Here is a 24,657-nt window from a genome sequence, read left to right as displayed (position 1 = left end):
ACAAAACAAGGTCCCAAGTCTCTAGTTCCTCCAAATCTTTATCTGTCAGCAATGCAGCCATAATGGCACGCGCAAAAGTGGAAGCTGCAAAAGTGTGGGCCACCTTTGCAGAACAAGAGATGGGATTGAATATAGAAAAATCAGGTTTAGAAGCAGAGAAAGGAATAGAGAGATCACATCTGGATGCAGAAAGAGACATGGAGAGGTCACGTCTGATGCAGAAAGAGTTATGGAGAAACAGCGCCTAGAAGCAATTAGTGAGAAGGTCACTGCAGAGAAGGAGGCAGCAGCTGCTATCGCTGAAGCAGCATTCTTACAATCTGTAGAACTTCTTAATATAAGGAAGATCAATGTGCTTGACACAGAGCTTAGATCGCAGAATTCACAACGCACATCACAATATGTAAATCAAGCATCCAAAATGGACAGCAAACCAAACACACTATGCAGTGCCCCCACTAGTCAACAGTGAACTGCAAACTTGCAAACAAGGGAATTCTAGACACAGGGAACCCATGAGGGACAATCTTCCCCCACACAAGGTGTCTGACTCTGCAAACTACAACAAAGGCACAACTACCCGCACACAAAAGTGGTATGATACAAGCCAACAGGAACCAAACAATCCTAACAGGTATGACCACGCACCATTTACTGCACAAACAGCATCTCCTAGAGCCAATCAAGACACATTAGACTTTGCCAAGTTTCTTGCTCGCCGTGAGCTGGTCACAAACGGACTCTCAAAGTTCAATGATCGCCCTGAGAGCTTCAGAGCCTGGCAATCCTCTTTCCAAAATGTAATCAGAGAGTTAGACCTTTCACATAGCGAAGAGATTGACATTTTAATTAAATGGCTTGGGAATGAATCCGCTGAACATGCTAGAAGGATAAGAGTGATCAATATTAACCACCCTGAGAATGGCCTTAACAAGATCTGGGATAGATTAAATGAGTGCTATGGCTCACCAGAGATAATGGAAAGTGCACTATTCAAAAGAATTGATGATTTCCCTAGGTTACCTAACAAATCCTTTCAGAGACTGAGAGAATTAAGTGACCTACTAATGGAGCTTCAAGTAGCCAAGTGTGAGGGAGACTTACCAAGACTTGCCTTCCTCGACACAGCCAGAAGCATTAACCCTATAATGCAAAAGCTACCTTACAATCTGCAGGAGCAATGGCTCACCCATGGTTCCAAATATAAGCAGCGGCACAACGTACCATTTACACCATTCTCTGTTTTTGTGGACTTTGTGCACCAACAAACTAAGACCAGGAATGATCCTAGTTTTTCCTTTACACTGACCAGCTCAACCCCTATTCTACCTAAGCCCCGCAAAATGTCAGTCGCAGTTCACAAGACTAATGTGCATTATACGGATTCTTCCCACAGGTCTACCTATTCTACTCATCAAGAGAACAAAGATAAAGATCCTGCCAAGCAGTGTCCCCTGCATAACAAACCGCATCCTCTCCTGAAATGCAAAGCCTTCAGAGAAAAGTCCCTGGAGAACCACAAAGCATTCCTAAGAGATAATAGCATCTGCTACAAGTGCTGCTCTTCTACAACCACCTTGCCAAGGATTGTAAGGTTAGTGTTAACTGCATAGAATGTCACCGCACAGAACACAACACAGCTCTACACCCTGGACCTTCCCCATTGACTTTACAACACAGATATGGTGTCAGGGAGCATGGCGGGGAGCTCTGTGTGGAGCAAAGAGACACTACTGCAGTCATACAAGAGATAACTTCACAATGTACTGAAGTCTGCAAAGACACTATTAGTGGCAGATCTTGCTCCAAAATATGTTTGGTCAGAGCCTACCCCAATGGCCAGCCAGAGAAAGCTGTCAAACTTTATGCAATCCTAGACGACCAAAGCAACAAGTCTCTAGCTAGATCAACATTCTTTGATACCTTTACCATCAAAGGACCCAGCACTCCATACTCCTTAAGGACTTGTGCAGGAAGTTTTGAGACAATGGGGAGAAGTGCAATCGGCTATCAAGTCGAGTCCTTAGACAGAAAGACATGCCTTCCCTTACCCACTATCACTGAATGCAATGAGATCCCTGATAAAAGGTCTGAAATCCCTACACCAGACGCAGCTATCCATCATGCACATTTAAAACGTATAGCACATCTGATACCAGAACTGGACCCACTAGCCCAGATAATTCTACTCATTGGGAGAGATATCTTATGAGTCCTCAAAGTCAGAAGTCAGATTAACGGTCCACACAATGCTCCTTATGCTCAAAGATTAGACCTAGGATGGGTCATAATAGGAGAAGTATATCTTGGTAAAGTGCATAAACCAGTTATTGTCAACACCATGCTTACCCGTACTTTAGAAACGAATGCCCTTCTCTATTTCAACCATGTCACAATCACTTCCTCATAAAGGAACTACCACACTGCACTGTCATAGTCTCTCCTAGTGACAACCACATCTGTGACAGTTACCAAGAACATTTGGGGTGCACAGTCTTCCAAAGAACAAAAAGGGATGGTCAAGTCGCAATGTCCATAGAGGACAATCTATTCCTGGAAATAATGAAAAAGGGACTAGTCAAAGATGATGCCAACAGTTGGGTTGCACCTCTACCCTTTAAAACACACAGACGGCGCGTAACCTAACAACAGAGAACAAGAATTTAAATGCTTCTCTTCACTAAAACACAACTTCCACAGGAAGCCAGAAATGAAAGATCACTTCTCTTTCATGGACAAAATATTTGAGAACGGTCATGCTTAGATAGCTCCCATTCTTAAAGACACAGATGAATGCTGGTACTTACCAATGTTTGGAGTATTCCACCCAAAGAAACCAGGTCAGATCAGAGTCATGTTTGATTCCAGTGCCAAGTTCATAGGCATCTCCTTAATTGATGTTCTCCTGACAGGACCAGACCTTAACAACAAACTCCTTGGAGTACTCATACGTTTCCATAAGGACTCTATTGCCTTCACAGCTGACATTCAACAAATGTTTCATTGCTTCCTCGTGAGGGAAAGTGACAGGAATTTCCTAAGATTCCTTTGGTTCAGAGACAACTACCCCTCTAAAGATATTGCAGAGTACCACATGAGGGTACACATCTTTGGTAACAGCCCTTCCCCTGCAGTTGCCATCTACGGACTCAGACGTTCAGCTCAAGAGGGTGAGCTAGAGTATGGTTCTGATGTTAGACATCTTGTGGAAAAAGATTTCTATGTAGATTACTGTTTAAAATGTATGCCAACAGATGAGACAGCAATCAGCCTCCTCAAGAGAGCTCAGGAAATGCTTGCCTGCTTTAATCTCAGGCTTCACAAAATAGCTTCCAACAGCAAAGGAGTGATGGAAGCCTTTCCTTCTCAAGATCATACCAGTGACTTAAGGGATTTAGATTTAGGAACCAATTCTCCACCAGTTCAACGTAGCCTTGGACTTTTATGGGACTTAAAATCTGACTCCTTTACCTTCCATGTGAACAGAGGAAAGACCCTACACCCGCAGAGGTGTCTTGTCTGTTATAAACAGCTTGTATGACCCCTTAGGATTTGCTGCTCCTGTCACTATCCGAGGTAAAGCCTTGCTTAGAAACCTAACCTGTGAGTCATCCGACTGGGACGCGCCACTGTCTCCTCAGAAAAGAGATTAGTGGGAGGAGTGGAAAAGTTCTCTGTCCACCTTAACCAACCTTTATATTACATGTTCATATGCCTTTTATAGAAGTACAAAACCTGAGACTATGGGGCATATTCAATTAGCCACGGGGTTTACCCCGCGGCTAATTTGCGCGCTGGATGGGATTCATTTAGCGGGGAATCCACATGCGGGTGTACCTGAGACCCCGCACGTGAGTCCCCGCTCTTAGACTTTACCTCGCACCTCATGTAGGTGCGAGGTAAAATCAGCGTGAGGCCGCCCTATTCGGCCTCGCGCGAGCAAGAATAACACACTGATTCCGCAGTTCTCGTGGAATCAGTGTGTTCTCACGTGGAAGTCCTGTTTTTTGACACGGGGTAAAAGCTATTCTATTCATTAGCTTAACCCCGCGTCGCGGGACTTTCACCCCTAAATTACTCGCGGGAGAAGTCCCGCGGGTAATTGAATATGCCCATATGTGTATTTTCTGATGCTTCAATCCAAGCAATTGCCGTTGTTGCATATCTAAAAACTGTGGATATTAGAGGCCAGTGTCATATTTTGTTTGTCATGGGCAAAGCAAAGTTAGCACCATTTCCAGAGCATACCGTACCATACCCAGGCTAGAACTTTGTGCTGTAGAACTCAGAAGGTGTTAGGATTGTAAATAAGGACGAATACAATAGAAATTTCCATTATATTTACCTTTGCAGAGACAGTATATGCTAACTCAGTTTGTGCTTCGGAAAGCCAAATGTTTTTGGGAAATATTATTAGTTCCTTAAAATGTAAGATGTGTTTATTATTTATATCTTGTGAGACACTATGATTGGCTAAAAGGAAGATAGGGTGGATTTACCCCATGTGGTATTAAGTGTAGGAATGGGATAAAAAGGACCTGTGAGCCCTGTGTATATCTGTGTGTAACTTTTTGAACATCAAGACTTCTATATCATCTGTATGCTGTACCCCCTTGAAGCTAAGTGGAAGGGTCTTTTTCAAGTATGTTGAGCAATAAACATTTTGCCTGACTACGACTGCATCGGAATCCTGCGACCAATAGAATTGAGCAAAACACTATTCCATTCTACAGCTGTTCTGGGTTGAGCCCAAGCATCTCCAAAGCTCAAGCCCTCTGCCATCTACCATGCAGAGCGGGGTCCATTGCGAGGGATCAGGAGCAATCAGCTGACACCAATCAGGAGGTGTAGCTGCAGCTAGTCAACGCATACGCAGCAAAAGCGTTTCCTGGTGCCGGAGGTAAGAGCCTGAGTGTACCTAAGGAGCAGTTAAAACGCCAATGGTAGAGTTTGGTGGAGGCTGCGTTGTTGAACACACACTGTGCAGTGGGTGGAGTCAGTGACAGGCAGTCACTGATGATGAGCAGGAAACCCTGATATCTCAAGATCCAGTGGGGGTCAAACCCAATCTGTGATCAAGAGTGGAAGCTGAGGCCATCCAGTCACAATATTAATTATAATTATTATTTTATAATTTGCAAATGATATTTCTTTACAATCTGACAGAAGAGAGCACAATCCGTCTGGTCTGTCATCTGTGCAGAATGCCACAAACTACGCATTTGTTTTTTCATTATCAGAATGAAGACATAAAATGCAAAAATATTGTATTTCAGGACGTTTATTGTATTCTCATTCTCACTGAGATTAAGTTGATACATATGATATCAAAGCAAAAAGTAGCCAAAATTTACATGATATCTGATGGAAAAAAATGGATCTTTTATAATAATAGAGAGTGATGGAGATATACAGTAGAATGACTATTAGGTGGTAGGGCCTGGCAGGTTATCTGTCCTCCATATCTGCCTGGCTTTATGCCAAGCCTTAGCTGCAGAGTATGGACTGTAAGGCTTAGGGCACATACCTCATACCCCCCTCTTAATCCAGTTGTGTAAACAGCAGTATTCTGAGGGCTACTCACTGATTGGACTGGTCTGGCCACTTCCACATCTTGCCAACCTTCTGTAAACCAATCCAGTAACGTGCTTCACTCTTTTTAATCAATTCCTGAAAAAAAGAAAACACACAATGTAACAACCAGTGGACACATTCTGTAATGTGACCGAAGGTGACTCTCATCCCTCATGGGCAGATTGCTCCCACAGAAGAACACAATAGGAGGAGCGATTTATCTCTATTGGTCACCAGAAAGCAGGAGGAGATGAGCTTTAGAAGGAAATTGCATACTGGGTAGGAATGGTGAAATGTATGAGAGAGACTGCAGCAGTCATGGCAAGAAGAGACAGAAACAGATGAGCTCATTCAGACCCACTCGCTAGATGCGATCGCGCACTCCGAGCGAATGGAAATTTGGCTAAGTGACGCAGGGCAAGTCGTAAGCACTCCCACTTTGTTTTGGCGAGCGATCACTTTTTGTTTGTAGATGCCCAGCAGCCTGTCTAAAGATGCCCACTTGCATATGTCATCTCTAGGACGTGCATGAAACCATTGGTACATCGAGCACGATCGGTTACAATCACAGCGCTTGTGGTTGACTATACCCTTCCGCAAGCACTGCGAGCACTTCAGTGTATATTTCTAGCAAGTGAGATTTCCTATGATGCTGGCTGTTAATTATGCATGCCTCTGAAATGGCGTTTAAAAACTTAGGCATGACTGCGTCCATAACTCCACTCCCCCGTTACTACCGCCCTGCCCCTGTTACCACCCGCAAACGGCCTCTCCTGTCACTCACTCCTCTGGGCGGTCTTTGCAGAGCGAGCGAGCATATCCTGATCGCTCCTACTAGTTTGTGTATGCACACTGCCAACTATACACATGCGCACATTTGCCAACATCGCCAGCAACAAGCGATTGCTTGTTAGCGAGCAGGTCTGACTCAGGACCAGTGAGCTAGACAGTCCCTCAGGCAGCATCTGATACTGCTGACTGCTACAGTAGTCCAGAGAATCAGTACATGTGACAAGACCTGTAATACATACACAGATTACGAGCTTCCTCCTTCCTTCCCCAGCAACCAAGTGCAGAGAGAGAGAGAGAGAGAGAGAGAGAGAGAGAGTACTGTATGAGCCAGAGGGAGTGTGAGACAGAGGGAGTGAGATGGAGAGTGTAAGATAGAGAGCATGTGACAGAGGCCCTAGTTCAGAGCCGGACCTTCTGACAGAGCGCTCGCTCTGAATCAGGGCGTCTTTTTTTTTTTATGGAGTGGCCTCCTGCTGCTCGCATTGCCATGGGTTGCCACCCACAGCTAATGCAAGCAACCAGGATGATGGTTGCGATGGTCAAGACCATCGCGACCATCGGGCTTGCGACGAGACCCTTGTGGTAGGGTCTCGTGGCCGCAAGTCCCATAGAGCTTTCAGCTCAAACAGAGCCGAAAGCTCTCCCACAGCCACCCCCCATGGCCCGCCCACCAAAGGGGGCGTGGTGTCACTAAACATTGACAGCATGCCCCCTTTGGTGCAAGACCCAGAGTGACGAATTGCCCGTCGCTATCCGGGTTTCATGCATGCGCACAACGGAGCTGGCTCCATCATGCGCATGCGCTCTGGGCCACCATCGACATGGTTGTGATTGCTCAGCTCTTGTGACTGGGTCTGAAACAGGCCCAGAATGTGAGATAGACAGTGAGACAGAATGAGACAAAGTGAGTGTAATGGAGGGAGTGAGATGGAGAAAGTACTGTATGAGGGAATGAGACAGAGGACCTCATTCAGACCCGCTCACAAGCACTATATGCTCACAAGTGGGTCGATGGTGAGGGCCTGCGCACGTGCAGTGCTCGCAGTGCACATGCACAAATGGGGCGGCTGTCGATGTTGCCCCGTTTTGTAGGCGGGGTGGCCGGACAAACGGAGGCATTCCTGAAGGAACGCCAACCGTTTGTAGGCAGCCCTGCTGACAGTGATGTCAGTAGGGAGCTTCCTGCTCTGTTAGAGCAGGAAGCTACCTGGGGCTTGCGGTAGACGAGACCCTACCACCTGGAGGCCGACTTCTAAAAACAAAGCGGCCGCCCTCATTCAGAGTGAGCGTTTGCTTATTGCGAGTGCTCTGAATAAGGTCCATAGAGTGAGATGGAGAGAGTAAGATAGTGTGAGTCAGAATGTGAGATAGAGAATGAAACAGAGGCCCTGATTCAGAGCCGGACGCTCTGACAGAGCACTCGCTCTGAATCAGGGCTGTCCTTAATTTTTAGAGCGGCCTCCTGGCCGCTCGTATAGCTGTGGGTGACCACCCACAGCTATAGCGAGCAGCCAGGAAGATGGTCACGATGGTCAAGACCATCACGACCATCGGGCTTGCGACGAGACCCCTGTGGTAGGGTCTCATTGCCGTAAGAACTGGAGTGCTTTCGGCTCTATTAGAGCCGGGAGCACTCCCACTGACATCACTTGTGATGTCAGTGGGGCCGGCCCCAGACGGTAGGCATTCCCATGGGAATGCCTCCATCTGGGCAGCCATGCCCCCGGCACGCCCACCAAAGGGGGCGTGCTGTCACTCACCATCGACAGCACGCCCCCTCTGGTACGAGACCCGGAGCGATGGCTTGCTATCCGGGTCCTGCGCATGCGCACGATGGAGCCGGCTCCATCGTGCGCATGTGCACTGGCCAACATCGACCCGCTTGCAAGCGCTCAGCGCTCGCGAGCGGGTCTGAATCAGGCCCAGAGAGTGGGACAAAGGGAGTGAGATGGAGAGAGTAAAATAGAGGACCTCATTCAGAGCCAGTTGTAAGCGGCCGCTCGGTCGTACTCCTAACGACCGCAAGACTGAAAAAGGAAGCGATCGCACGGCTGGTCGGTCGCAACCAAAGTGACGCCCATACGTGAACAATGCACCTCCTCTATCTAGCAAGTGATAGCAGCTAGCGATCGAGTTGATCAATGTCAGTCATTGTCAGTCGCTGTATGTTCATTTTCTTCTGATGGTTGCGGCCGCTTGTGTTGTGTTGATGCCCACAAAAAAAAAAAAACGCATAGAATAAGCCGTCACCATGAAATATATTTATTCTTATTATTCGCTAATGCAAGCGCAACTGAATCAATTACATGCCAATTAGCAGTGTTATTAGCTACAAACAAACGATTATTAGCTGCTTGCATTGTGTGGCACAAATTAGAAACATCAAACATAACATCAGTCACATTCGATAGTATCGATTGTACTCAGGGGCTTGAGAGAGCACATACCCAACCTCAAGCTGTACGATCAGCCAGGCCTCTAACCTGCTCGCAGAGTGACGTTTTACTACTTCCGGCCTTTTATGTCGGTCGTAGCAGGAAATTTATGTACGCCCCTAAAACGCCCTGAAAACGGTGAGGAACGCCTGCGTATTCAGACCACCACCCCCCGTCAGCACCCACAAACGGCCTTTCATGCCAATCAACTCTCGGAAGCCACTTCCTGCTCATAAGCCGTACGATCTACAGCATTTTGGATCACAAGGTCTTGTACGCACATGCGCATAACTAACCGTATGCATGCGTGGTTTGGAAACATCGGATGCGTATGACAAAGCGGCCGCTTACGATGACTCTGAATCAGGTACAGAGTGTGAGACAGAATGAGACAAAGGGCCTGATTCAGACCTGCTCGCTAAGATGCATACTCTCGCTGCTGCTGATGGTATGCAATATGTATGCATTGTGCATGTGCGCATACCTTAGCGAACGATCACAATGCATTCGCTCGCTGCGCATAGACAGCCCAGCAGAGTGAGTGAGAGGAGAAGCCGTTTCTAGTTGGTAACAGGGGCTGGCCATTAAAAACAGGAGAGTGGAGGTGTAAACGCAGGCATGCCTGAGGATCTCAGCGGCGTGTTAGAGGTGTCATAATTATAAGCCAGCGTCATAGTAGACGTCACCTGGCTGGTTTGTACACTGAAGTGCTCGCAGTGCTTGCGTCAGGGTATGGTCAACCTCAAGCGCTGCGATAGCATCCGATGTAACGATGGTTGCATACACTTCCTGGACATGATGTGCACAAGTGGCCAACTTAAAACAGGCTGATGGGTGTCTGCACACACTGTGATCGCTCTCTAAGAAATACTGCTGTTCGATAGCACTGCCTACACAATTTGCATACACATCGTGGGACAGTATACATCTTAGCGAGCAGCTCTGAATCAGGCCCAAAGTGAGTGTGAGATGGAGAGTGTAAAATAGAGAGTGTGTGAGACAGAATGTGAGATAGACAGTGAGACAGAATCAGAAAGTGAGTATTAGATGGAGGGAGTACTGTATGAGGGAATGAGACAGAGAGTAAGATGGAGAGAGTAAGATAATGTGAGATAGAGACTGAGACAAAAAGAGACAGAGGGGCTGATTCAGACCCGTTCACTATGACGCAAAAGCTCGTAGCTTGCAAATAGTCTCTAACTGCTCCTGCATCATAATGCACGTGTGCATAACAATGGCAGCGTCAAAGTACACCTATGATAGTACATCCCTTGGTGGGATTTCACTCTGAAGAGATCGCTGTGCTTGCGGCAGGGTAAAGGTAACCTTAAGTGCTGCGATCATATCCGATGGTGCTCGATGTACCAATGGTAACAAACACTTGACCAGGAGATGACATGCACAAGTGGGAATCTTATGAATGGCTGGTGGGTGTCTATATACACAAAGTGATCGCATGCCAAGACATGATGGGCACGCTTATGCCTTGCCATGTGATCGCCTGCCATGACCTCACTTAGCCGAATATGCATACGCTGGGAGCGAGCGTACACATCTAGCGAGTGGGTCTGAATGACCTCCAGAGAGCGAGACAAAGGGAGTGAGATGGAGAGAGTAAGAGAGTGTGAGACAGAATGTGAGATAGAGAATGAGACAGAAAGAGAGAGAGTGAGACAAAGGGAATGAGATGGAGAGAGTAAGAGAGTGTGAGACAGAATGTGAGATAGAGAATGAGACAGAAAGAGAGAGAGTGAGACAAAGGGAGTGAGATGGAGAGAGTAAGAGAGTGTGAGACAGAATTTGAGATAGAGAATGAGACAGAAAGAGAGAGAGTGAGACAAAGGGAGTGAGAAGGAGAGAGGAAGAGAATGTGAGATAGAGAATGAGACAGACAGAGAGAGAGTGAGACAAAGGGAGTGAGATGGAGAGAGTAAGAGAGTGTGAGACAGAATGTGAGATAGAGAATGAGACAGAAAGAGAGAGAGTGAGACAAAGGGAGTGAGATGGAGAGAGTAAGAGAGTGTGAGACAGAATGTGAGATAGAGAATGAGACAGAATGTGAGATAGAGAATGAGACAGAAAGAGAGAGAGTGAGACAAAGGGAGTGAGATGGAGAGAGTAAGAGAGTGTGAGACAGAATTTGAGATAGAGAATGAGACAGAAAGAGAGAGAGTGAGACAAAGGGAGTGAGATGGAGAGAGTAAGAGAGTGTGAGACAGAATGTGAGATAGAGAATGAGACAGAAAGAGAGAGAGTGAGACAAAGGAAGTGAGATGGAGAGAGTAAGAGAGTGTGAGACAGAATGTGAGATAGAGAAAGAGACAGAAAGAGAGAGAGTGAGACAAAGGGAGTGAGATGGAGAGAGTAAGAGAGTGTGAGACAGAATGTGAGATAGAGAATCAGACAGAAAGAGAGAGAGTGAGACAAAGGGAGTGAGATGGAGAGAGTAAGAGAGTGTGAGACAGAATTTGAGATAGAGAATGAGACAGAAAGAGAGAGAGTGAGACAAAGGGAGTGAGATGGAGAGAGTAAGAGAGTGTGAGACAGAATGTGAGATAGAGAATGAGAAAGAAAGAGAGAGAGCGAGATAAAGGGAGTGAGATGTAGAGAGTAAGATAGTGGGAGACAGAATGTGAGATAGAGAATGAGACAGAAAGAGAGAGAGCGAGACAAAGGGAGCGAGATGGGGAGAGTAAGAGAGTGTGAGACAGAATGTGAGATAGAGAATGAGACAGAGAGAGAGTGAGACAAAGGAAGTGAGATGGAGAGAGTAAGAGAGTGTGAGACAGAATGTGAGACAGAGAATTAGACAGAAAGAGAGAGAGTGAGACAAAGGGAGTGAGATGGAGAGAGTAAGAGAGTGTGAGACAGAATGTGAGATAGAGAATCAGACAGAATGTGAGATAGAGAATGAGACAGAAAGAGAGAGAGAGTGAGACAAAGGCAGTGAGATGGAGAGAGTAAGAGAGTGTGAGACAGAATGTGAGATAGAGAATGAGACAGAAAGAGAGAGAGTGAGACAAAGGGAGTGAGATAGAGAGAGTAAGAGAGTGTGAGACAGAATGTGAGATAGAGAATGAGACAGAAAGAGAGAGAGTGAGACAAAGGGAGTGAGATGGAGAGAGTAAGAGAGTGTGATACAGAATGGGAGATAGAGAATGAGACAGAAAGAGAGAGAGTGAGACAAAGGGAGTGAGATGGAGAGAGTAAGAGAGTGTGAGACAGAATGTGAGATAGAGAATTAGACAGAAAGAGAGAGAGTGAGACAAAGGGAGTGAGATGGAGAGAGTAAGAGAGTGTGAGACAGAATGTGAGATAGAGAATGAGACAGAATGTGAGATAGAGAACGAGACAGAAAGAGAGAGAGAGTGAGACAAAGGCAGTGAGATGGAGAGAGTAAGAGTGTGAGACAGAATGTGAGATAGAGAATGAGACTGAAAGAGAGAGAGTGAGACAAAGGGAGTGAGATGGAGAGAGTAAGAGAGTGTGAGACAGAATGTGAGATAGAGAATCAGACAGAATGTGAGATAGAGAATGAGACAGAAAGAGAGAGTGTGAGACAAAGGGAGTGAGATGGAGAGAGTAATAGATTGTGAGACAGAATGTGAGAGAGAATGAGACAGAAAGAGAGAGAGTGAGACACAGGGAGTGAGATGGAGAGAGTAAGAGTGCGAGACAGAATGTGAGATAGAGAATGAGACAGAAAGAGAGAGAGTGAGACAAAGGGAGTGAGATGTAGAGAGTAAGAGAGTGTGAGACAGAATGTGAGATAGAGAATGAGACAGAAAGAGAGAGAGTGAGACAAAGGGAGTGAGATGGAGAGAGTAAGAGAGTGTAAGACAGAATGTGAGATAGAGAATCAGACAGAAAGAGAGAGAGTGAGACAAAGGGAGTGAGATGGAGAGAGTAAGAGAGTGTGAGACAGAATTTGAGATAGAGAATGAGACAGAAAGAGAGAGAGTGAGACAAAGGGAGTGAGATGGAGAGAGTAAGAGTGTGAGACAGAATGTGAGATAGAGAATGAGACAGAAAGAGAGAGAGTGAGACAAAGGGAGTGAGATGGAGAGAGTAAGAGAGTGTGAGACAGAATGTGAGATGGAGAATGAGACAGAAAGAGAGAGAGTGAGACAAAGGGAGTGAGATGGAGTAAGAGAGTGTGAGACAGAATGTGAGATAGAGAATGAGACAGAACGAGAGAGCGAGAAAAAGGGAGTGAGATGTAGAGAGTAAGAGAGTGTGAGACAGAATGTGAGATAGAGAATGAGAAAGAAAGAGAGAGAATGAGACAAAGGGAGTGAGATGGAGAGAGTAAGAGAGTGTGAGACAGAATGTGAGATAGAGAATGAGAAAGAAAGAGAGAGAGTGAGACAAAGGGAGTGAGATGTAGAGAGTAAGATAGTGGGAGACAGAATGTGAGATAAAGAATGAGACAGAAAGAGAGAGAGCGAGACAAAGGGAGTGAGATGGAGAGAGTAATAGAGTGTGAGACAGAATTTGAGATAGAGAATGAGACAGAAAGAGAGAGAGTGAGACAAAGGGAGTGAGATGGAGAGAGTAAGAGAGTGTGAGACAGAATGTGAGATAGAGAATGAGAGAAAGAGAGAGAGTGAGACAAAGGGAGTGAGATGGAGAGAGTAAGAGAGTGTGAGACAGAGAATGAGACAGAAAGAGAGAGAGTGAGACAAAGGGAGTGAGATGGAGAGAGTAAGAGAGGGTGAGACAGATGTGAGATAGAGAATGAGACAGAAAGAGAGAGAGTGAGACAAAGGGAGTGAGATGGAGAGAGTAAGAGAGTGTGAGACAGAATGTGAGATAGAGAATGAGACAGAAAGAGAGAGAGTGAGACAAAGGGAGTGAGATGAAGAGAGTGTGAGACAGAATGTGAGATAGAGAATCAGACAGAATGTGAGATAGAGAATGAGACAGAAAGAGAGAGAGAGTGAGACAAAGGCAGTGAGATGGAGAGAGTAAGAGAGTGTGAGACAGAATGTGAGAAAGAGAATGAGACAGAAAGAGAGAGAGTGAGACAAAGGGAGTGAGATGGAGAGAGAAAGAGAGTGTGAGACAGAATGTGAGATAGAGAATGAGACAGAATGTGAGATAGAGAATGAGACAGAAAGAGAGAGAGTGAGACAAAGGGAGTGAGATGGAGAGAGTAAGAGAGTGTGAGACAGAATGTGAGATAGAGAATGAGACAGAAAGAGAGAGAGTGAGACAAAGGGAGTGAGATGGAGAGAGTAAGAGAGTGTGAGACAGAATGTGAGATAGAGAATGAGACAGAAAGAGAGAGAGTGAGACAAAGGGAGTGAGATGGAGAGAGTAAGAGAGTGTGAGACATAATGTGAGATAGAGAATGAGAGAAAGAGAGAGAGTGAGACAAAGGGAGTGAGATGGAGAGAGTAAGAGAGTGTGAGACAGAGAATGAGACAGAAAGAGAGAGAGTGAGACAAAGGGAGTGAGATGGAGAGAGTAAGAGAGTGTGAGACAGAATGTGAGATAGAGAATGAGACAGAAAGAGAGAGAGTGAGACAAAGGGAGTGAGATGGAGAGAGTAAGAGAGTGTGAGACAGAATGTGAGATAGAGAATGAGACAGAAAGAGAGAGAGTGAGACAAAGGGAGTGAGATGGAGAGAGTAAGAGAGTGTGAGACAGAATGTGAGATAGAGAATCAGACAGAATGTGAGATAGAGAATGAGACAGAAAGAGAGAGAGAGTGAGACAAAGGCAGTGAGATGGAGAGAGTAAGAGAGTGTGAGACAGAATGTGAGATAGAGAATGAGACAGAATGTGAGATAGAGAATGAGACAGAAAGAGAGAGAGTGAGACAAAGGGAGTGAGATGGAGAGAGTAAGAGAGTGTGAGACAGAATGAGAGAGATTATGAGAAAGAAAGAGAGAGAGTGAGACAAAGGGAGTGAGATGGAGAGAGTTAGAGAGTGCAAGACAGAATGTGAGATAGAGAATGAGAAAGAGAGAGAGTGAGACAAAGGGAGTGAGATGGAGAGAGAAAGAGAGTGTGAGACAGAATGTGAGATAGAGAATGAGACAGAATGTGAGATAGAGAATGAGACAGAAAGAGAGAGAGAGTGAGACAAAGGGAGTGAGATGTAGAGAGTAAGAGAGTGTGAGACAGAATGTGAGATAGAGAATGAGACAGAAAGAGAGAGAGTGAGACAAAGGGAGTGAGATGGAGAGAGTAAGAGAGTGTGAGACAGAATGTGAGATAGAGAATGAGACAGAATGTGAGATAGAGAATGAGACAGAATGTGAGATAGAGAATGAGACAGAATGTGCGATAGAGAATGAGACAGAAAGAGAGAGAGTGAGACAATGGGAGTGAGATGGAGAGAGTAAGAGAGTGTGAGACAGAATCTGAGATAGAGAATGAGAGAAAGAGAGAGAGTGAGACAAAGGGAGTGAGATGGAGAGAGTAAGAGAGTGTGAGACAGAGAATTAGACAGAAAGAGAGAGAGTGAGACAAAGGGAGTGAGATGGAGAGAGTAAGAGAGTGTGAGACAGAATGTGAGATAGAGAATGAGACAGAATGTGAGATAGAGAATGAGACAGACAGAGAGAGAGAGTGAGACAAAGGCAGTGAGATGGAGAGAGTAAGAGAGTGTGAGACAGAATGTGAGATAGAGAATGAGTCAGAAAGAGAGAGAGTGAGACAAAGGGAGTGAGATGGTGAGAGTAAGAGAGTGTGAGACAGAATGTGAGATAGAGAATGAGACAGAAAGAGAGAGAGTGAGACAAAGGGAGTGAGATGGAGAGAGTAAGAGAGTGTGAGACAGAATGTGAGATAGAGAATGAGACAGAATGTGAGATATAGAATGAGACAGAAAGAGAGAGAGAGTGAGACAAAGGCAGTGAGATGGAGAGAGTAAGAGAGTGTGAGACAGAATGTGAGATAGAGAATGAGAGAAAGAGAGAGAGTGAGACAAAGGGAGTGAGATGGAGAGAGTAAGAGAGTGTGAGACAGAGAATGAGACAGAAAGAGAGAAAGTGAGATAAAGGGAGTGAGATGGAGAGAGAAAGAGAGTGTGAGACAGAAAGTGAGATAGAGAATGAGACAGAAAGAGAGAGAGTGAGACAAAGGGAGTGAGATGGAGAGAGTAAGAGAGTGTGAGACAGAATGTGAGATAGAGAATGAGACAGAAAGAGAGAGAGTGAGACAAAGAAAGTGAGATGGAGAGAGTAAGAGAGTGTGAGACAGAATGTGAGATAGAGAATGAGACAGAATGTGAGATAGAGAATGAGACAGAAAGAGAGAGAGAGTGAGACAAAGGCAGTGAGATGGAGAGAGTAAGAGAGTGTGAGACAGAATGTGAGATAGAGAATGAGACATAAAGAGAGAGAGTGAGACAAAGGGAGTGAGATGGAGAGAGTAAGAGAGTGTGAGACAGAATGTGAGATAGAGAATCAGACAATGTGAGATAGAGAATGAGACAGAAAGAGAGAGAGTGAGACAAAGGGAGTGAGATGGAGAGAGTAAGAGAGTGTGAGACAGAATGTGAGATAGGGAATGAGACAGAATGTGAGATAGAGAATGAGACAGAATGTGAGATAGAGAATGAGACAGAAAGAGAGAGAGTGAGACAATGGGAGTGAGATGGAGAGAGTAAGAGAGTGTGAGACAGAATGTGAGATAGAGAATGAGACAGAAAGAGAGAGAGTGAGACAAAGGGAGTGAGATGGAGAGAGTAAGAGAGTGTGAGACAGAATGTGAGATAGAGAATGAGACATAAAGAGAGAGAGTGAGACAAAGGGAGTGAGATGGAGAGAGTGAGAGAGTGTGAGACAGAATGTGAGATAGAGAATGAGACAGAAAGAGAGAGAGTGAGACAAAGGGAGTGAGATGGAGAGAGTAAGAGAGTGTGAGACAGAATGTGAGATAGAGAATGAGACAGAAAGAGAGAGAGTGAGACAAAGGGAGTGAGATGGAGAGAGTAATAGAGTGTGAGACAGAATGTGAGATAGAGAATGAGACAGAATGTGAGATATAGAATGAGACAGAAAGAGAGAGAGAGTGAGAAAAAGGCAGTGAGATGGAGAGAGTAAGAGAGTGTGAGACAGAATGTGAGATAGAGAATGAGAGAAAGAGAGAGAGTGAGACAAAGGGAGTGAGATGGAGAGAGTAAGAGAGTGTGAGACAGAGAATGAGACAGAAAGAGAGAGAGTGAGACAAAGGGAGTGAGATGGAGAGAGTAAGAGAGTGTGAGACAGAATGAGAGAGATTATGAGAAAGAAAGAGAGAGAGTGAGACAAAGGGAGTGAGATGGAGAGAGTTAGAGAGTGCAAGACAGAATGTGAGATAGAGAATGAGAAAGAGAGAGAGTGAGACAAAGGGAGTGAGATGGAGAGAGTAAGAGAGTGTGAGACAGAGAATGAGACAGAAAGAGAGAGAGTGAGACAAAGGGAGTGAGATGGAGAGAGTAAGAGAGGGTGAGACAGATGTGAGATAGAGAATGAGACAGAAAGAGAGAGAGTGAGACAAAGGGAGTGAGATGGAGAGAGTAAGAGAGTGTGAGACAGAATGTGAGATAGAGAATGAGACAGAAAGAGAGAGAGTGAGACAAAGGGAGTGAGATGAAGAGAGTGTGAGACAGAATGTGAGATAGAGAATCAGACAGAATGTGAGATAGAGAATGAGACAGAAAGAGAGAGAGAGTGAGACAAAGGCAGTGAGATGGAGAGAGTAAGAGAGTGTGAGACAGAATGTGAGAAAGAGAATGAGACAGAAAGAGAGAGAGTGAGACAAAGGGAGTGAGATGGAGAGAGAAAGAGAGTGTGAGACAGAATGTGAGATAGAGAATGAGACAGAATGTGAGATAGAGAATGAGACAGAAAGAGAGAGAGTGAGACAAAGGGAGTGAGATGGAGAGAGTAAGAGAGTGTGAGACAGAATGTGAGATAGAGAATGAGACAGAAAGAGAGAGAGTGAGACAAAGGGAGTGAGATGGAGAGAGTAAGAGAGTGTGAGACAGAATGTGAGATAGAGAATGAGACAGAAAGAGAGAGAGTGAGACAAAGGGAGTGAGATGGAGAGAGTAAGAGAGTGTGAGACATAATGTGAGATAGAGAATGAGAGAAAGAGAGAGAGTGAGACAAAGGGAGTGAGATGGAGAGAGTAAGAGAGTGTGAGACAGAGAATGAGACAGAAAGAGAGAGAGTGAGACAAAGGGAGTGAGATGGAGAGAGTAAGAGAGTGTGAGACAGAATGTGAGATAGAGAATGAGACAGAAAGAGAGAGAGTGAGACAAAGGGAGTGAGATGGAGAGAGTAAGAGAGTGTGAGACAGAATGTGAGATAGAGAATGAGACAGAAAGAGAGAGAGTGAGACAAAGGGAGTGAGATGGAGAGAGTAAGAGAGTGTGAGACAGAATGTGAGATAGAGAATCAGACAGAATGTGAGATAGAGAATGAGACAGAAAGAGAGAGAGAGTGAGACAAAGGCAGTGAGATGGAGAGAGTAAGAGAGTGTGAGACAGAATGTGAGATAGAGAATGAGACAGAATGTGAGACAGAGAATGAGACAGAAAGAGAGAGAGTGAGACAAAGGGAGTGAGATGGAGAGAGTAAGAGAGTGTGAGACAGAATGAGAGAGATTATGAGAAAGAAAGAGAGAGAGTGAGACAAAGGGAGTGAGATGGAGAGAGTTAGAGAGTGCAAGACAGAATGTGAGATAGAGAATGAGAAAGAGAGAGAGTGAGACAAAGGGAGTGAGATGGAGAGAGAAAGAGAGTGTGAGACAGAATGTGAGATAGAGAATGAGACAGAATGTGAGATAGAGAATGAGACAGAAAGAGAGAGAGAGTGAGACAAAGGGAGTGAGATGTAGAGAGTAAGAGAGTGTGAGACAGAATGTGAGATAGAGAATGAGACAGAAAGAGAGAGAGTGAGACAAAGGGAGTGAGATGGAGAGAGTAAGAGAGTGTGAGACAGAATGTGAGATAGAGAATGAGACAGAATGTGAGATAGAGAATGAGACAGAATGTGAGATAGAGAATGAGACAGAATGTGCGATAGAGAATGAGACAGAAAGAGAGAGAGTGAGACAATGGGAGTGAGATGGAGAGAGTAAGAGAGTGTGAGACAGAATCTGAGATAGAGAATGAGAGAAAGAGAGAGAGTGAGACAAAGGGAGTGAGATGGAGAGAGTAAGAGAGTGTGAGACAGAGAATTAGACAGAAAGAGAGAGAGTGAGACAAAGGGAGTGAGATGGAGAGAGTAAGAGAGTGTGAGACAGAATGTGAGATAGAGAATGAGACAGAATGTGAGATAGAGAATGAGACAGACAGAGAGAGAGAGTGAGACAAAGGCAGTGAGATGGAGAGAGTAAGAGAGTGTGAGACAGAATGTGAGATAGAGAATGAGTCAGAAAGAGAGAGAGTGAGACAAAGGGAGTGAGATGGTGAGAGTAAGAGAGTGTGAGACAGAATGTGAGATAGAGAATGAGACAGAAAGAGAGAGAGTGAGACAAAGGGAGTGAGATGGAGAGAGTAAGAGAGTGTGAGACAGAATGTGAGATAGAGAATGAGACAGAATGTGAGATATAGAATGAGACAGAAAGAGAGAGAGAGTGAGACAAAGGCAGTGAGATGGAGAGAGTAAGAGAGTGTGAGACAGAATGTGAGATAGAGAATGAGAGAAAGAGAGAGAGTGAGACAAAGGGAGTGAGATGGAGAGAGTAAGAGAGTGTGAGACAGAGAATGAGACAGAAAGAGAGAAAGTGAGATAAAGGGAGTGAGATGGAGAGAGAAAGAGAGTGTGAGACAGAAAGTGAGATAGAGAATGAGACAGAAAGAGAGAGAGTGAGACAAAGGGAGTGAGATGGAGAGAGTAAGAGAGTGTGAGACAGAATGTGAGATAGAGAATGAGACAGAAAGAGAGAGAGTGAGACAAAGAAAGTGAGATGGAGAGAGTAAGAGAGTGTGAGACAGAATGTGAGATAGAGAATGAGACAGAATGTGAGATAGAGAATGAGACAGAAAGAGAGAGAGAGTGAGACAAAGGCAGTGAGATGGAGAGAGTAAGAGAGTGTGAGACAGAATGTGAGATAGAGAATGAGACATAAAGAGAGAGAGTGAGACAAAGGGAGTGAGATGGAGAGAGTAAGAGAGTGTGAGACAGAATGTGAGATAGAGAATCAGACAATGTGAGATAGAGAATGAGACAGAAAGAGAGAGAGTGAGACAAAGGGAGTGAGATGGAGAGAGTAAGAGAGTGTGAGACAGAATGTGAGATAGGGAATGAGACAGAATGTGAGATAGAGAATGAGACAGAATGTGAGATAGAGAATGAGACAGAAAGAGAGAGAGTGAGACAATGGGAGTGAGATGGAGAGAGTAAGAGAGTGTGAGACAGAATGTGAGATAGAGAATGAGACAGAAAGAGAGAGAGTGAGACAAAGGGAGTGAGATGGAGAGAGTAAGAGAGTGTGAGACAGAATGTGAGATAGAGAATGAGACATAAAGAGAGAGAGTGAGACAAAGGGAGTGAGATGGAGAGAGTGAGAGAGTGTGAGACAGAATGTGAGATAGAGAATGAGACAGAAAGAGAGAGAGTGAGACAAAGGGAGTGAGATGGAGAGAGTAAGAGAGTGTGAGACAGAATGTGAGATAGAGAATGAGACAGAAAGAGAGAGAGTGAGACAAAGGGAGTGAGATGGAGAGAGTAATAGAGTGTGAGACAGAATGTGAGATAGAGAATGAGACAGAATGTGAGATATAGAATGAGACAGAAAGAGAGAGAGAGTGAGAAAAAGGCAGTGAGATGGAGAGAGTAAGAGAGTGTGAGACAGAATGTGAGATAGAGAATGAGAGAAAGAGAGAGAGTGAGACAAAGGGAGTGAGATGGAGAGAGTAAGAGAGTGTGAGACAGAGAATGAGACAGAAAGAGAGAAAGTGAGACAAAGGGAGTGAGATGGAGAGAGTAAGAGAGTGTGAGACAGAATGTGGGATAGAGAATGAGAGAAAGAGAGAGAGTGAGACAAAGGGAGTGAGATGGAGAGAGTAAGAGAGTGTGAGACAGAGAATTAGACAGAAAGAGAGAGAGTGAGACAAAGGGAGTGAGATGGAGTGAGTAAGAGAGTGTGAGACAGAATGTGAGATAGAGAATGAGACAGAATGTGAGTTAGAGAATGAGACAGAAAGAGAGAGAGTGAGACAAAGGGTGTGAGATGGAGAGAGTAAGAGAGTGTGAGACAGAATGAGAGAGAGAATGAGACAGAAAGAGAGAGAGTGAGACAATGGGAGTGAGATGGAGAGAGTTAGAGAGTGCAAGACAGAATGTGAGATAGAGAATGAGACAGAAAGAGAGAGAGTGAGACAAAGGGAGTGAGATGTAGAGAGTAAGAGAGTATGAGACAGAATGTGAGATAGAGAATGAGAAAGAAAGAGAGAGAGTGAGACAAAGGGAGTGAGATGGAGAGAGTAAGAGAGTGTGAGACAGAATGTGAGATAGAGAATGAGACAGAATGTGAGATAGAGAATGAGACAGAAAGAGAGAGAGTGAGACAAAGGGAGTGAGATGGAGAGAGTAAGAGAGTGTGAGACAGAATCTGAGATAGAGAATGAGAGAAAGAGAGAGAGTGAGACAAAGGGAGTGAGATGGAGAGAGTAAGAGAGTGTGAGACAGAATGTGAGATAGGGAATGAGACAGAATGTGAGATAGAGAATGAGACAGAATGTGAGATAGAGAATGAGACAGAAAGAGAGAGAGTGAGACAATGGGAGTGAGATGGAGAGAGTAAGAGAGTGTGAGACAGAATGTGAGATAGAGAATGAGACAGAAAGAGAGAGAGTGAGACAAAGGGAGTGAGATGGAGAGAGTAAGAGAGTGTGAGACAGAATGTGAGATAGAGAATGAGACATAAAGAGAGAGAGTGAGACAAAGGGAGTGAGATGGAGAGAGTGAGAGAGTGTGAGACAGAATGTGAGATAGAGAATGAGACAGAAAGAGAGAGAGTGAGACAAAGGGAGTGAGATGGAGAGAGTAAGAGAGTGTGAGACAGAATGTGAGATAGAGAATGAGACAGAAAGAGAGAGAGTGAGACAAAGGGAGTGAGATGGAGAGAGTAATAGAGTGTGAGACAGAATGTGAGATAGAGAATGAGACAGAATGTGAGATATAGAATGAGACAGAAAGAGAGAGAGAGTGAGACAAAGGCAGTGAGATGGAGAGAGTAAGAGAGTGTGAGACAGAATGTGAGATAGAGAATGAGAGAAAGAGAGAGAGTGAGACAAAGGGAGTGAGATGGAGAGAGTAAGAGAGTGTGAGACAGAGAATGAGACAGAAAGAGAGAAAGTGAGACAAAGGGAGTGAGATGGAGAGAGTAAGAGAGTGTGAGACAGAATGTGGGATAGAGAATGAGAGAAAGAGAGAGAGTGAGACAAAGGGAGTGAGATGGAGAGAGTAAGAGAGTGTGAGACAGAGAATTAGACAGAAAGAGAGAGAGTGAGACAAAGGGAGTGAGATGGAGTGAGTAAGAGAGTGTGAGACAGAATGTGAGATAGAGAATGAGACAGAATGTGAGTTAGAGAATGAGACAGAAAGAGAGAGAGTGAGACAAAGGGTGTGAGATGGAGAGAGTAAGAGAGTGTGAGACAGAATGAGAGAGAGAATGAGATAGAAAGAGAGAGAGTGAGACAATGGGAGTGAGATGGAGAGAGTTAGAGAGTGCAAGACAGAATGTGAGATAGAGAATGAGACAGAAAGAGAGAGAGTGAGACAAAGGGAGTGAGATGTAGAGAGTAAGAGAGTATGAGACAGAATGTGAGATAGAGAATGAGAAAGAAAGAGAGAGAGTGAGAGAAAGGGAGTGAGATGGAGAGAGTAAGAGAGTGTGAGACAGAATGTGAGATAGAGAATGAGACAGAATGTGAGATAGAGAATGAGACAGAAAGAGAGAGAGTGAGACAAAGGGAGTGAGATGGAGAGAGTAAGAGAGTGTGAGACAGAATCTGAGATAGAGAATGAGAGAAAGAGAGAGAGTGAGACAAAGGGAGTGAGATGGAGAGAGTAAGAGAGTGTGAGACAGAGAATTAGACAGAAAGAGAGAGAGTGAGACAAAGGGAGTGAGATGGAGAGAGTAAGAGAGTGTGAGACAGAATGTGAGATAGAGAATGAGACAGAATGTGAGATAGAGAATGAGACAGACAGAGAGAGAGAGTGAGACAAAGGCAGTGAGATGGAGAGAGTAAGAGAGTGTGAGACAGAATGTGAGATAGAGAATGAGACAGAAAGAGAGAGAGTGAGACAAAGGGAGTGAGATGGTGAGAGTAAGAGAGTGTGAGACAGAATGTGAGATAGAGAATGAGACAGAAAGAGAGAGAGTGAGACAAAGGGAGTGAGATGGAGAGAGTAAGAGAGTGTGAGACAGAATGTGAGATAGAGAATGAGACAGAATGTGAGATATAGAATGAGACAGAAAGAGAGAGAGAGTGAGACAAAGGCAGTGAGATGGAGAGAGTAAGAGAGTGTGAAACAGAATGTGAGATAGAGAATGAGAGAAAGAGAGAGAGTGAGACAAAGGGAGTGAGATGGAGAGAGTAAGAGAGTGTGAGACAGAGAATGAGACAGAAAGAGAGAAAGTGAGATAAAGGGAGTGAGATGGAGAGAGTAAGAGAGTGTGAGACAGAATCTGAGATAGAGAATGAGAGAAAGAGAGAGAGTGAGACAAAGGGAGTGAGATGGAGAGAGTAAGAGAGTGTGAGACAGAGAATTAGACAGAAAGAGAGAGAGTGAGACAAAGGGAGTGAGATGGAGAGAGTAAGAGAGTGTGAGACAGAATGTGAGATAGAGAATGAGACAGAATGTGAGATAGAGAATGAGACAGACAGAGAGAGAGAGTGAGACAAAGGCAGTGAGATGGAGAGAGTAAGAGAGTGTGAGACAGAATGTGAGATAGAGAATGAGACAGAAAGAGAAAGAGTGAGACAAAGGGAGTGAGATGGAGAGAGTAAGAGAGTGTGAGACAGAATGTGAGATAGAGAATGAGACAGAAAGAGAGAGAGTGAGACAAAGGGAGTGAGATGGAGAGAGTAAGAGAGTGTGAGACAGAATGTGAGATAGAGAATGAGACAGAATGTGAGATATAGAATGAGACAGAAAGAGAGAGAGAGTGAGACAAAGGCAGTGAGATGGAGAGAGTAAGAGAGTGTGAGACAGAATGTGAGATAGAGAATGAGAGAAAGAGAGAGAGTGAGACAAAGGGAGTGAGATGGAGAGAGTAAGAGAGTGTGAGACAGAGAATGAGACAGAAAGAGAGAAAGTGAGATAAAGGGAGTGAGATGGAGAGAGAAAGAGAGTGTGAGACAGAATGTGAGATAGAGAATGAGACAGAAAGAGAGAGAGTGAGACAAAGGGAGTGAGATGGAGAGAGTAAGAGAGTGTGAGACAGAATGTGAGATAGAGAATGAGACAGAAAGAGAGAGAGTGAGACAAAGAAAGTGAGATGGAGAGAGTAAGAGAGTGTGAGACAGAATGTGAGATAGAGAATGAGACAGAATGTGAGATAGAGAATGAGACAGAAAGAGAGAGAGAGTGAGACAAAGGCAGTGAGATGGAGAGAGTAAGAGAGTGTGAGACAGAATGTGAGATAGAGAATGAGACATAAAGAGAGAGAGTGAGACAAAGGGAGTGAGATGGAGAGAGTAAGAGAGTGTGAGACAGAATGTGAGATAGAGAATCAGACAATGTGAGATAGAGAATGAGACAGAATGTGAGATAGAGAATGAGACAGAAAGAGAGAGAGTGAGACAATGGGAGTGAGATGGAGAGAGTAAGAGAGTGTGAGACAGAATGTGAGATAGAGAATGAGACAGAAAGAGAGAGAGTGAGACAAAGGGAGTGAGATG

At 44.8% G+C, this 24,657-nt stretch overlaps 1 protein-coding gene across 1 annotated transcript in view; it reads right to left on the bottom strand.

The window, feature by feature from the left end:
* LOC148474246 (uncharacterized) overlaps positions 1–24,657 on the bottom strand; it is a 424,182-nt gene that overhangs the window by 7,995 nt on the left and 391,530 nt on the right. Inside the window, exon 8 of the mRNA XM_088458892.1 lies at positions 5,585–5,670. Within this exon, the coding sequence (XP_088315018.1) occupies positions 5,585–5,670 (86 nt within the window). The remainder of the gene's footprint in view (positions 1–5,584; positions 5,671–24,657) is intronic.

This window comes from Taudactylus pleione, unplaced genomic scaffold, assembly GCF_031769625.1.
Source record: "Taudactylus pleione unplaced genomic scaffold, aTauple2 ptg000862l, whole genome shotgun sequence".
NCBI lineage: Eukaryota > Metazoa > Chordata > Amphibia > Anura > Myobatrachidae > Taudactylus > Taudactylus pleione.
This window is presented reverse-complemented; position numbering and strand designations above follow the sequence as displayed.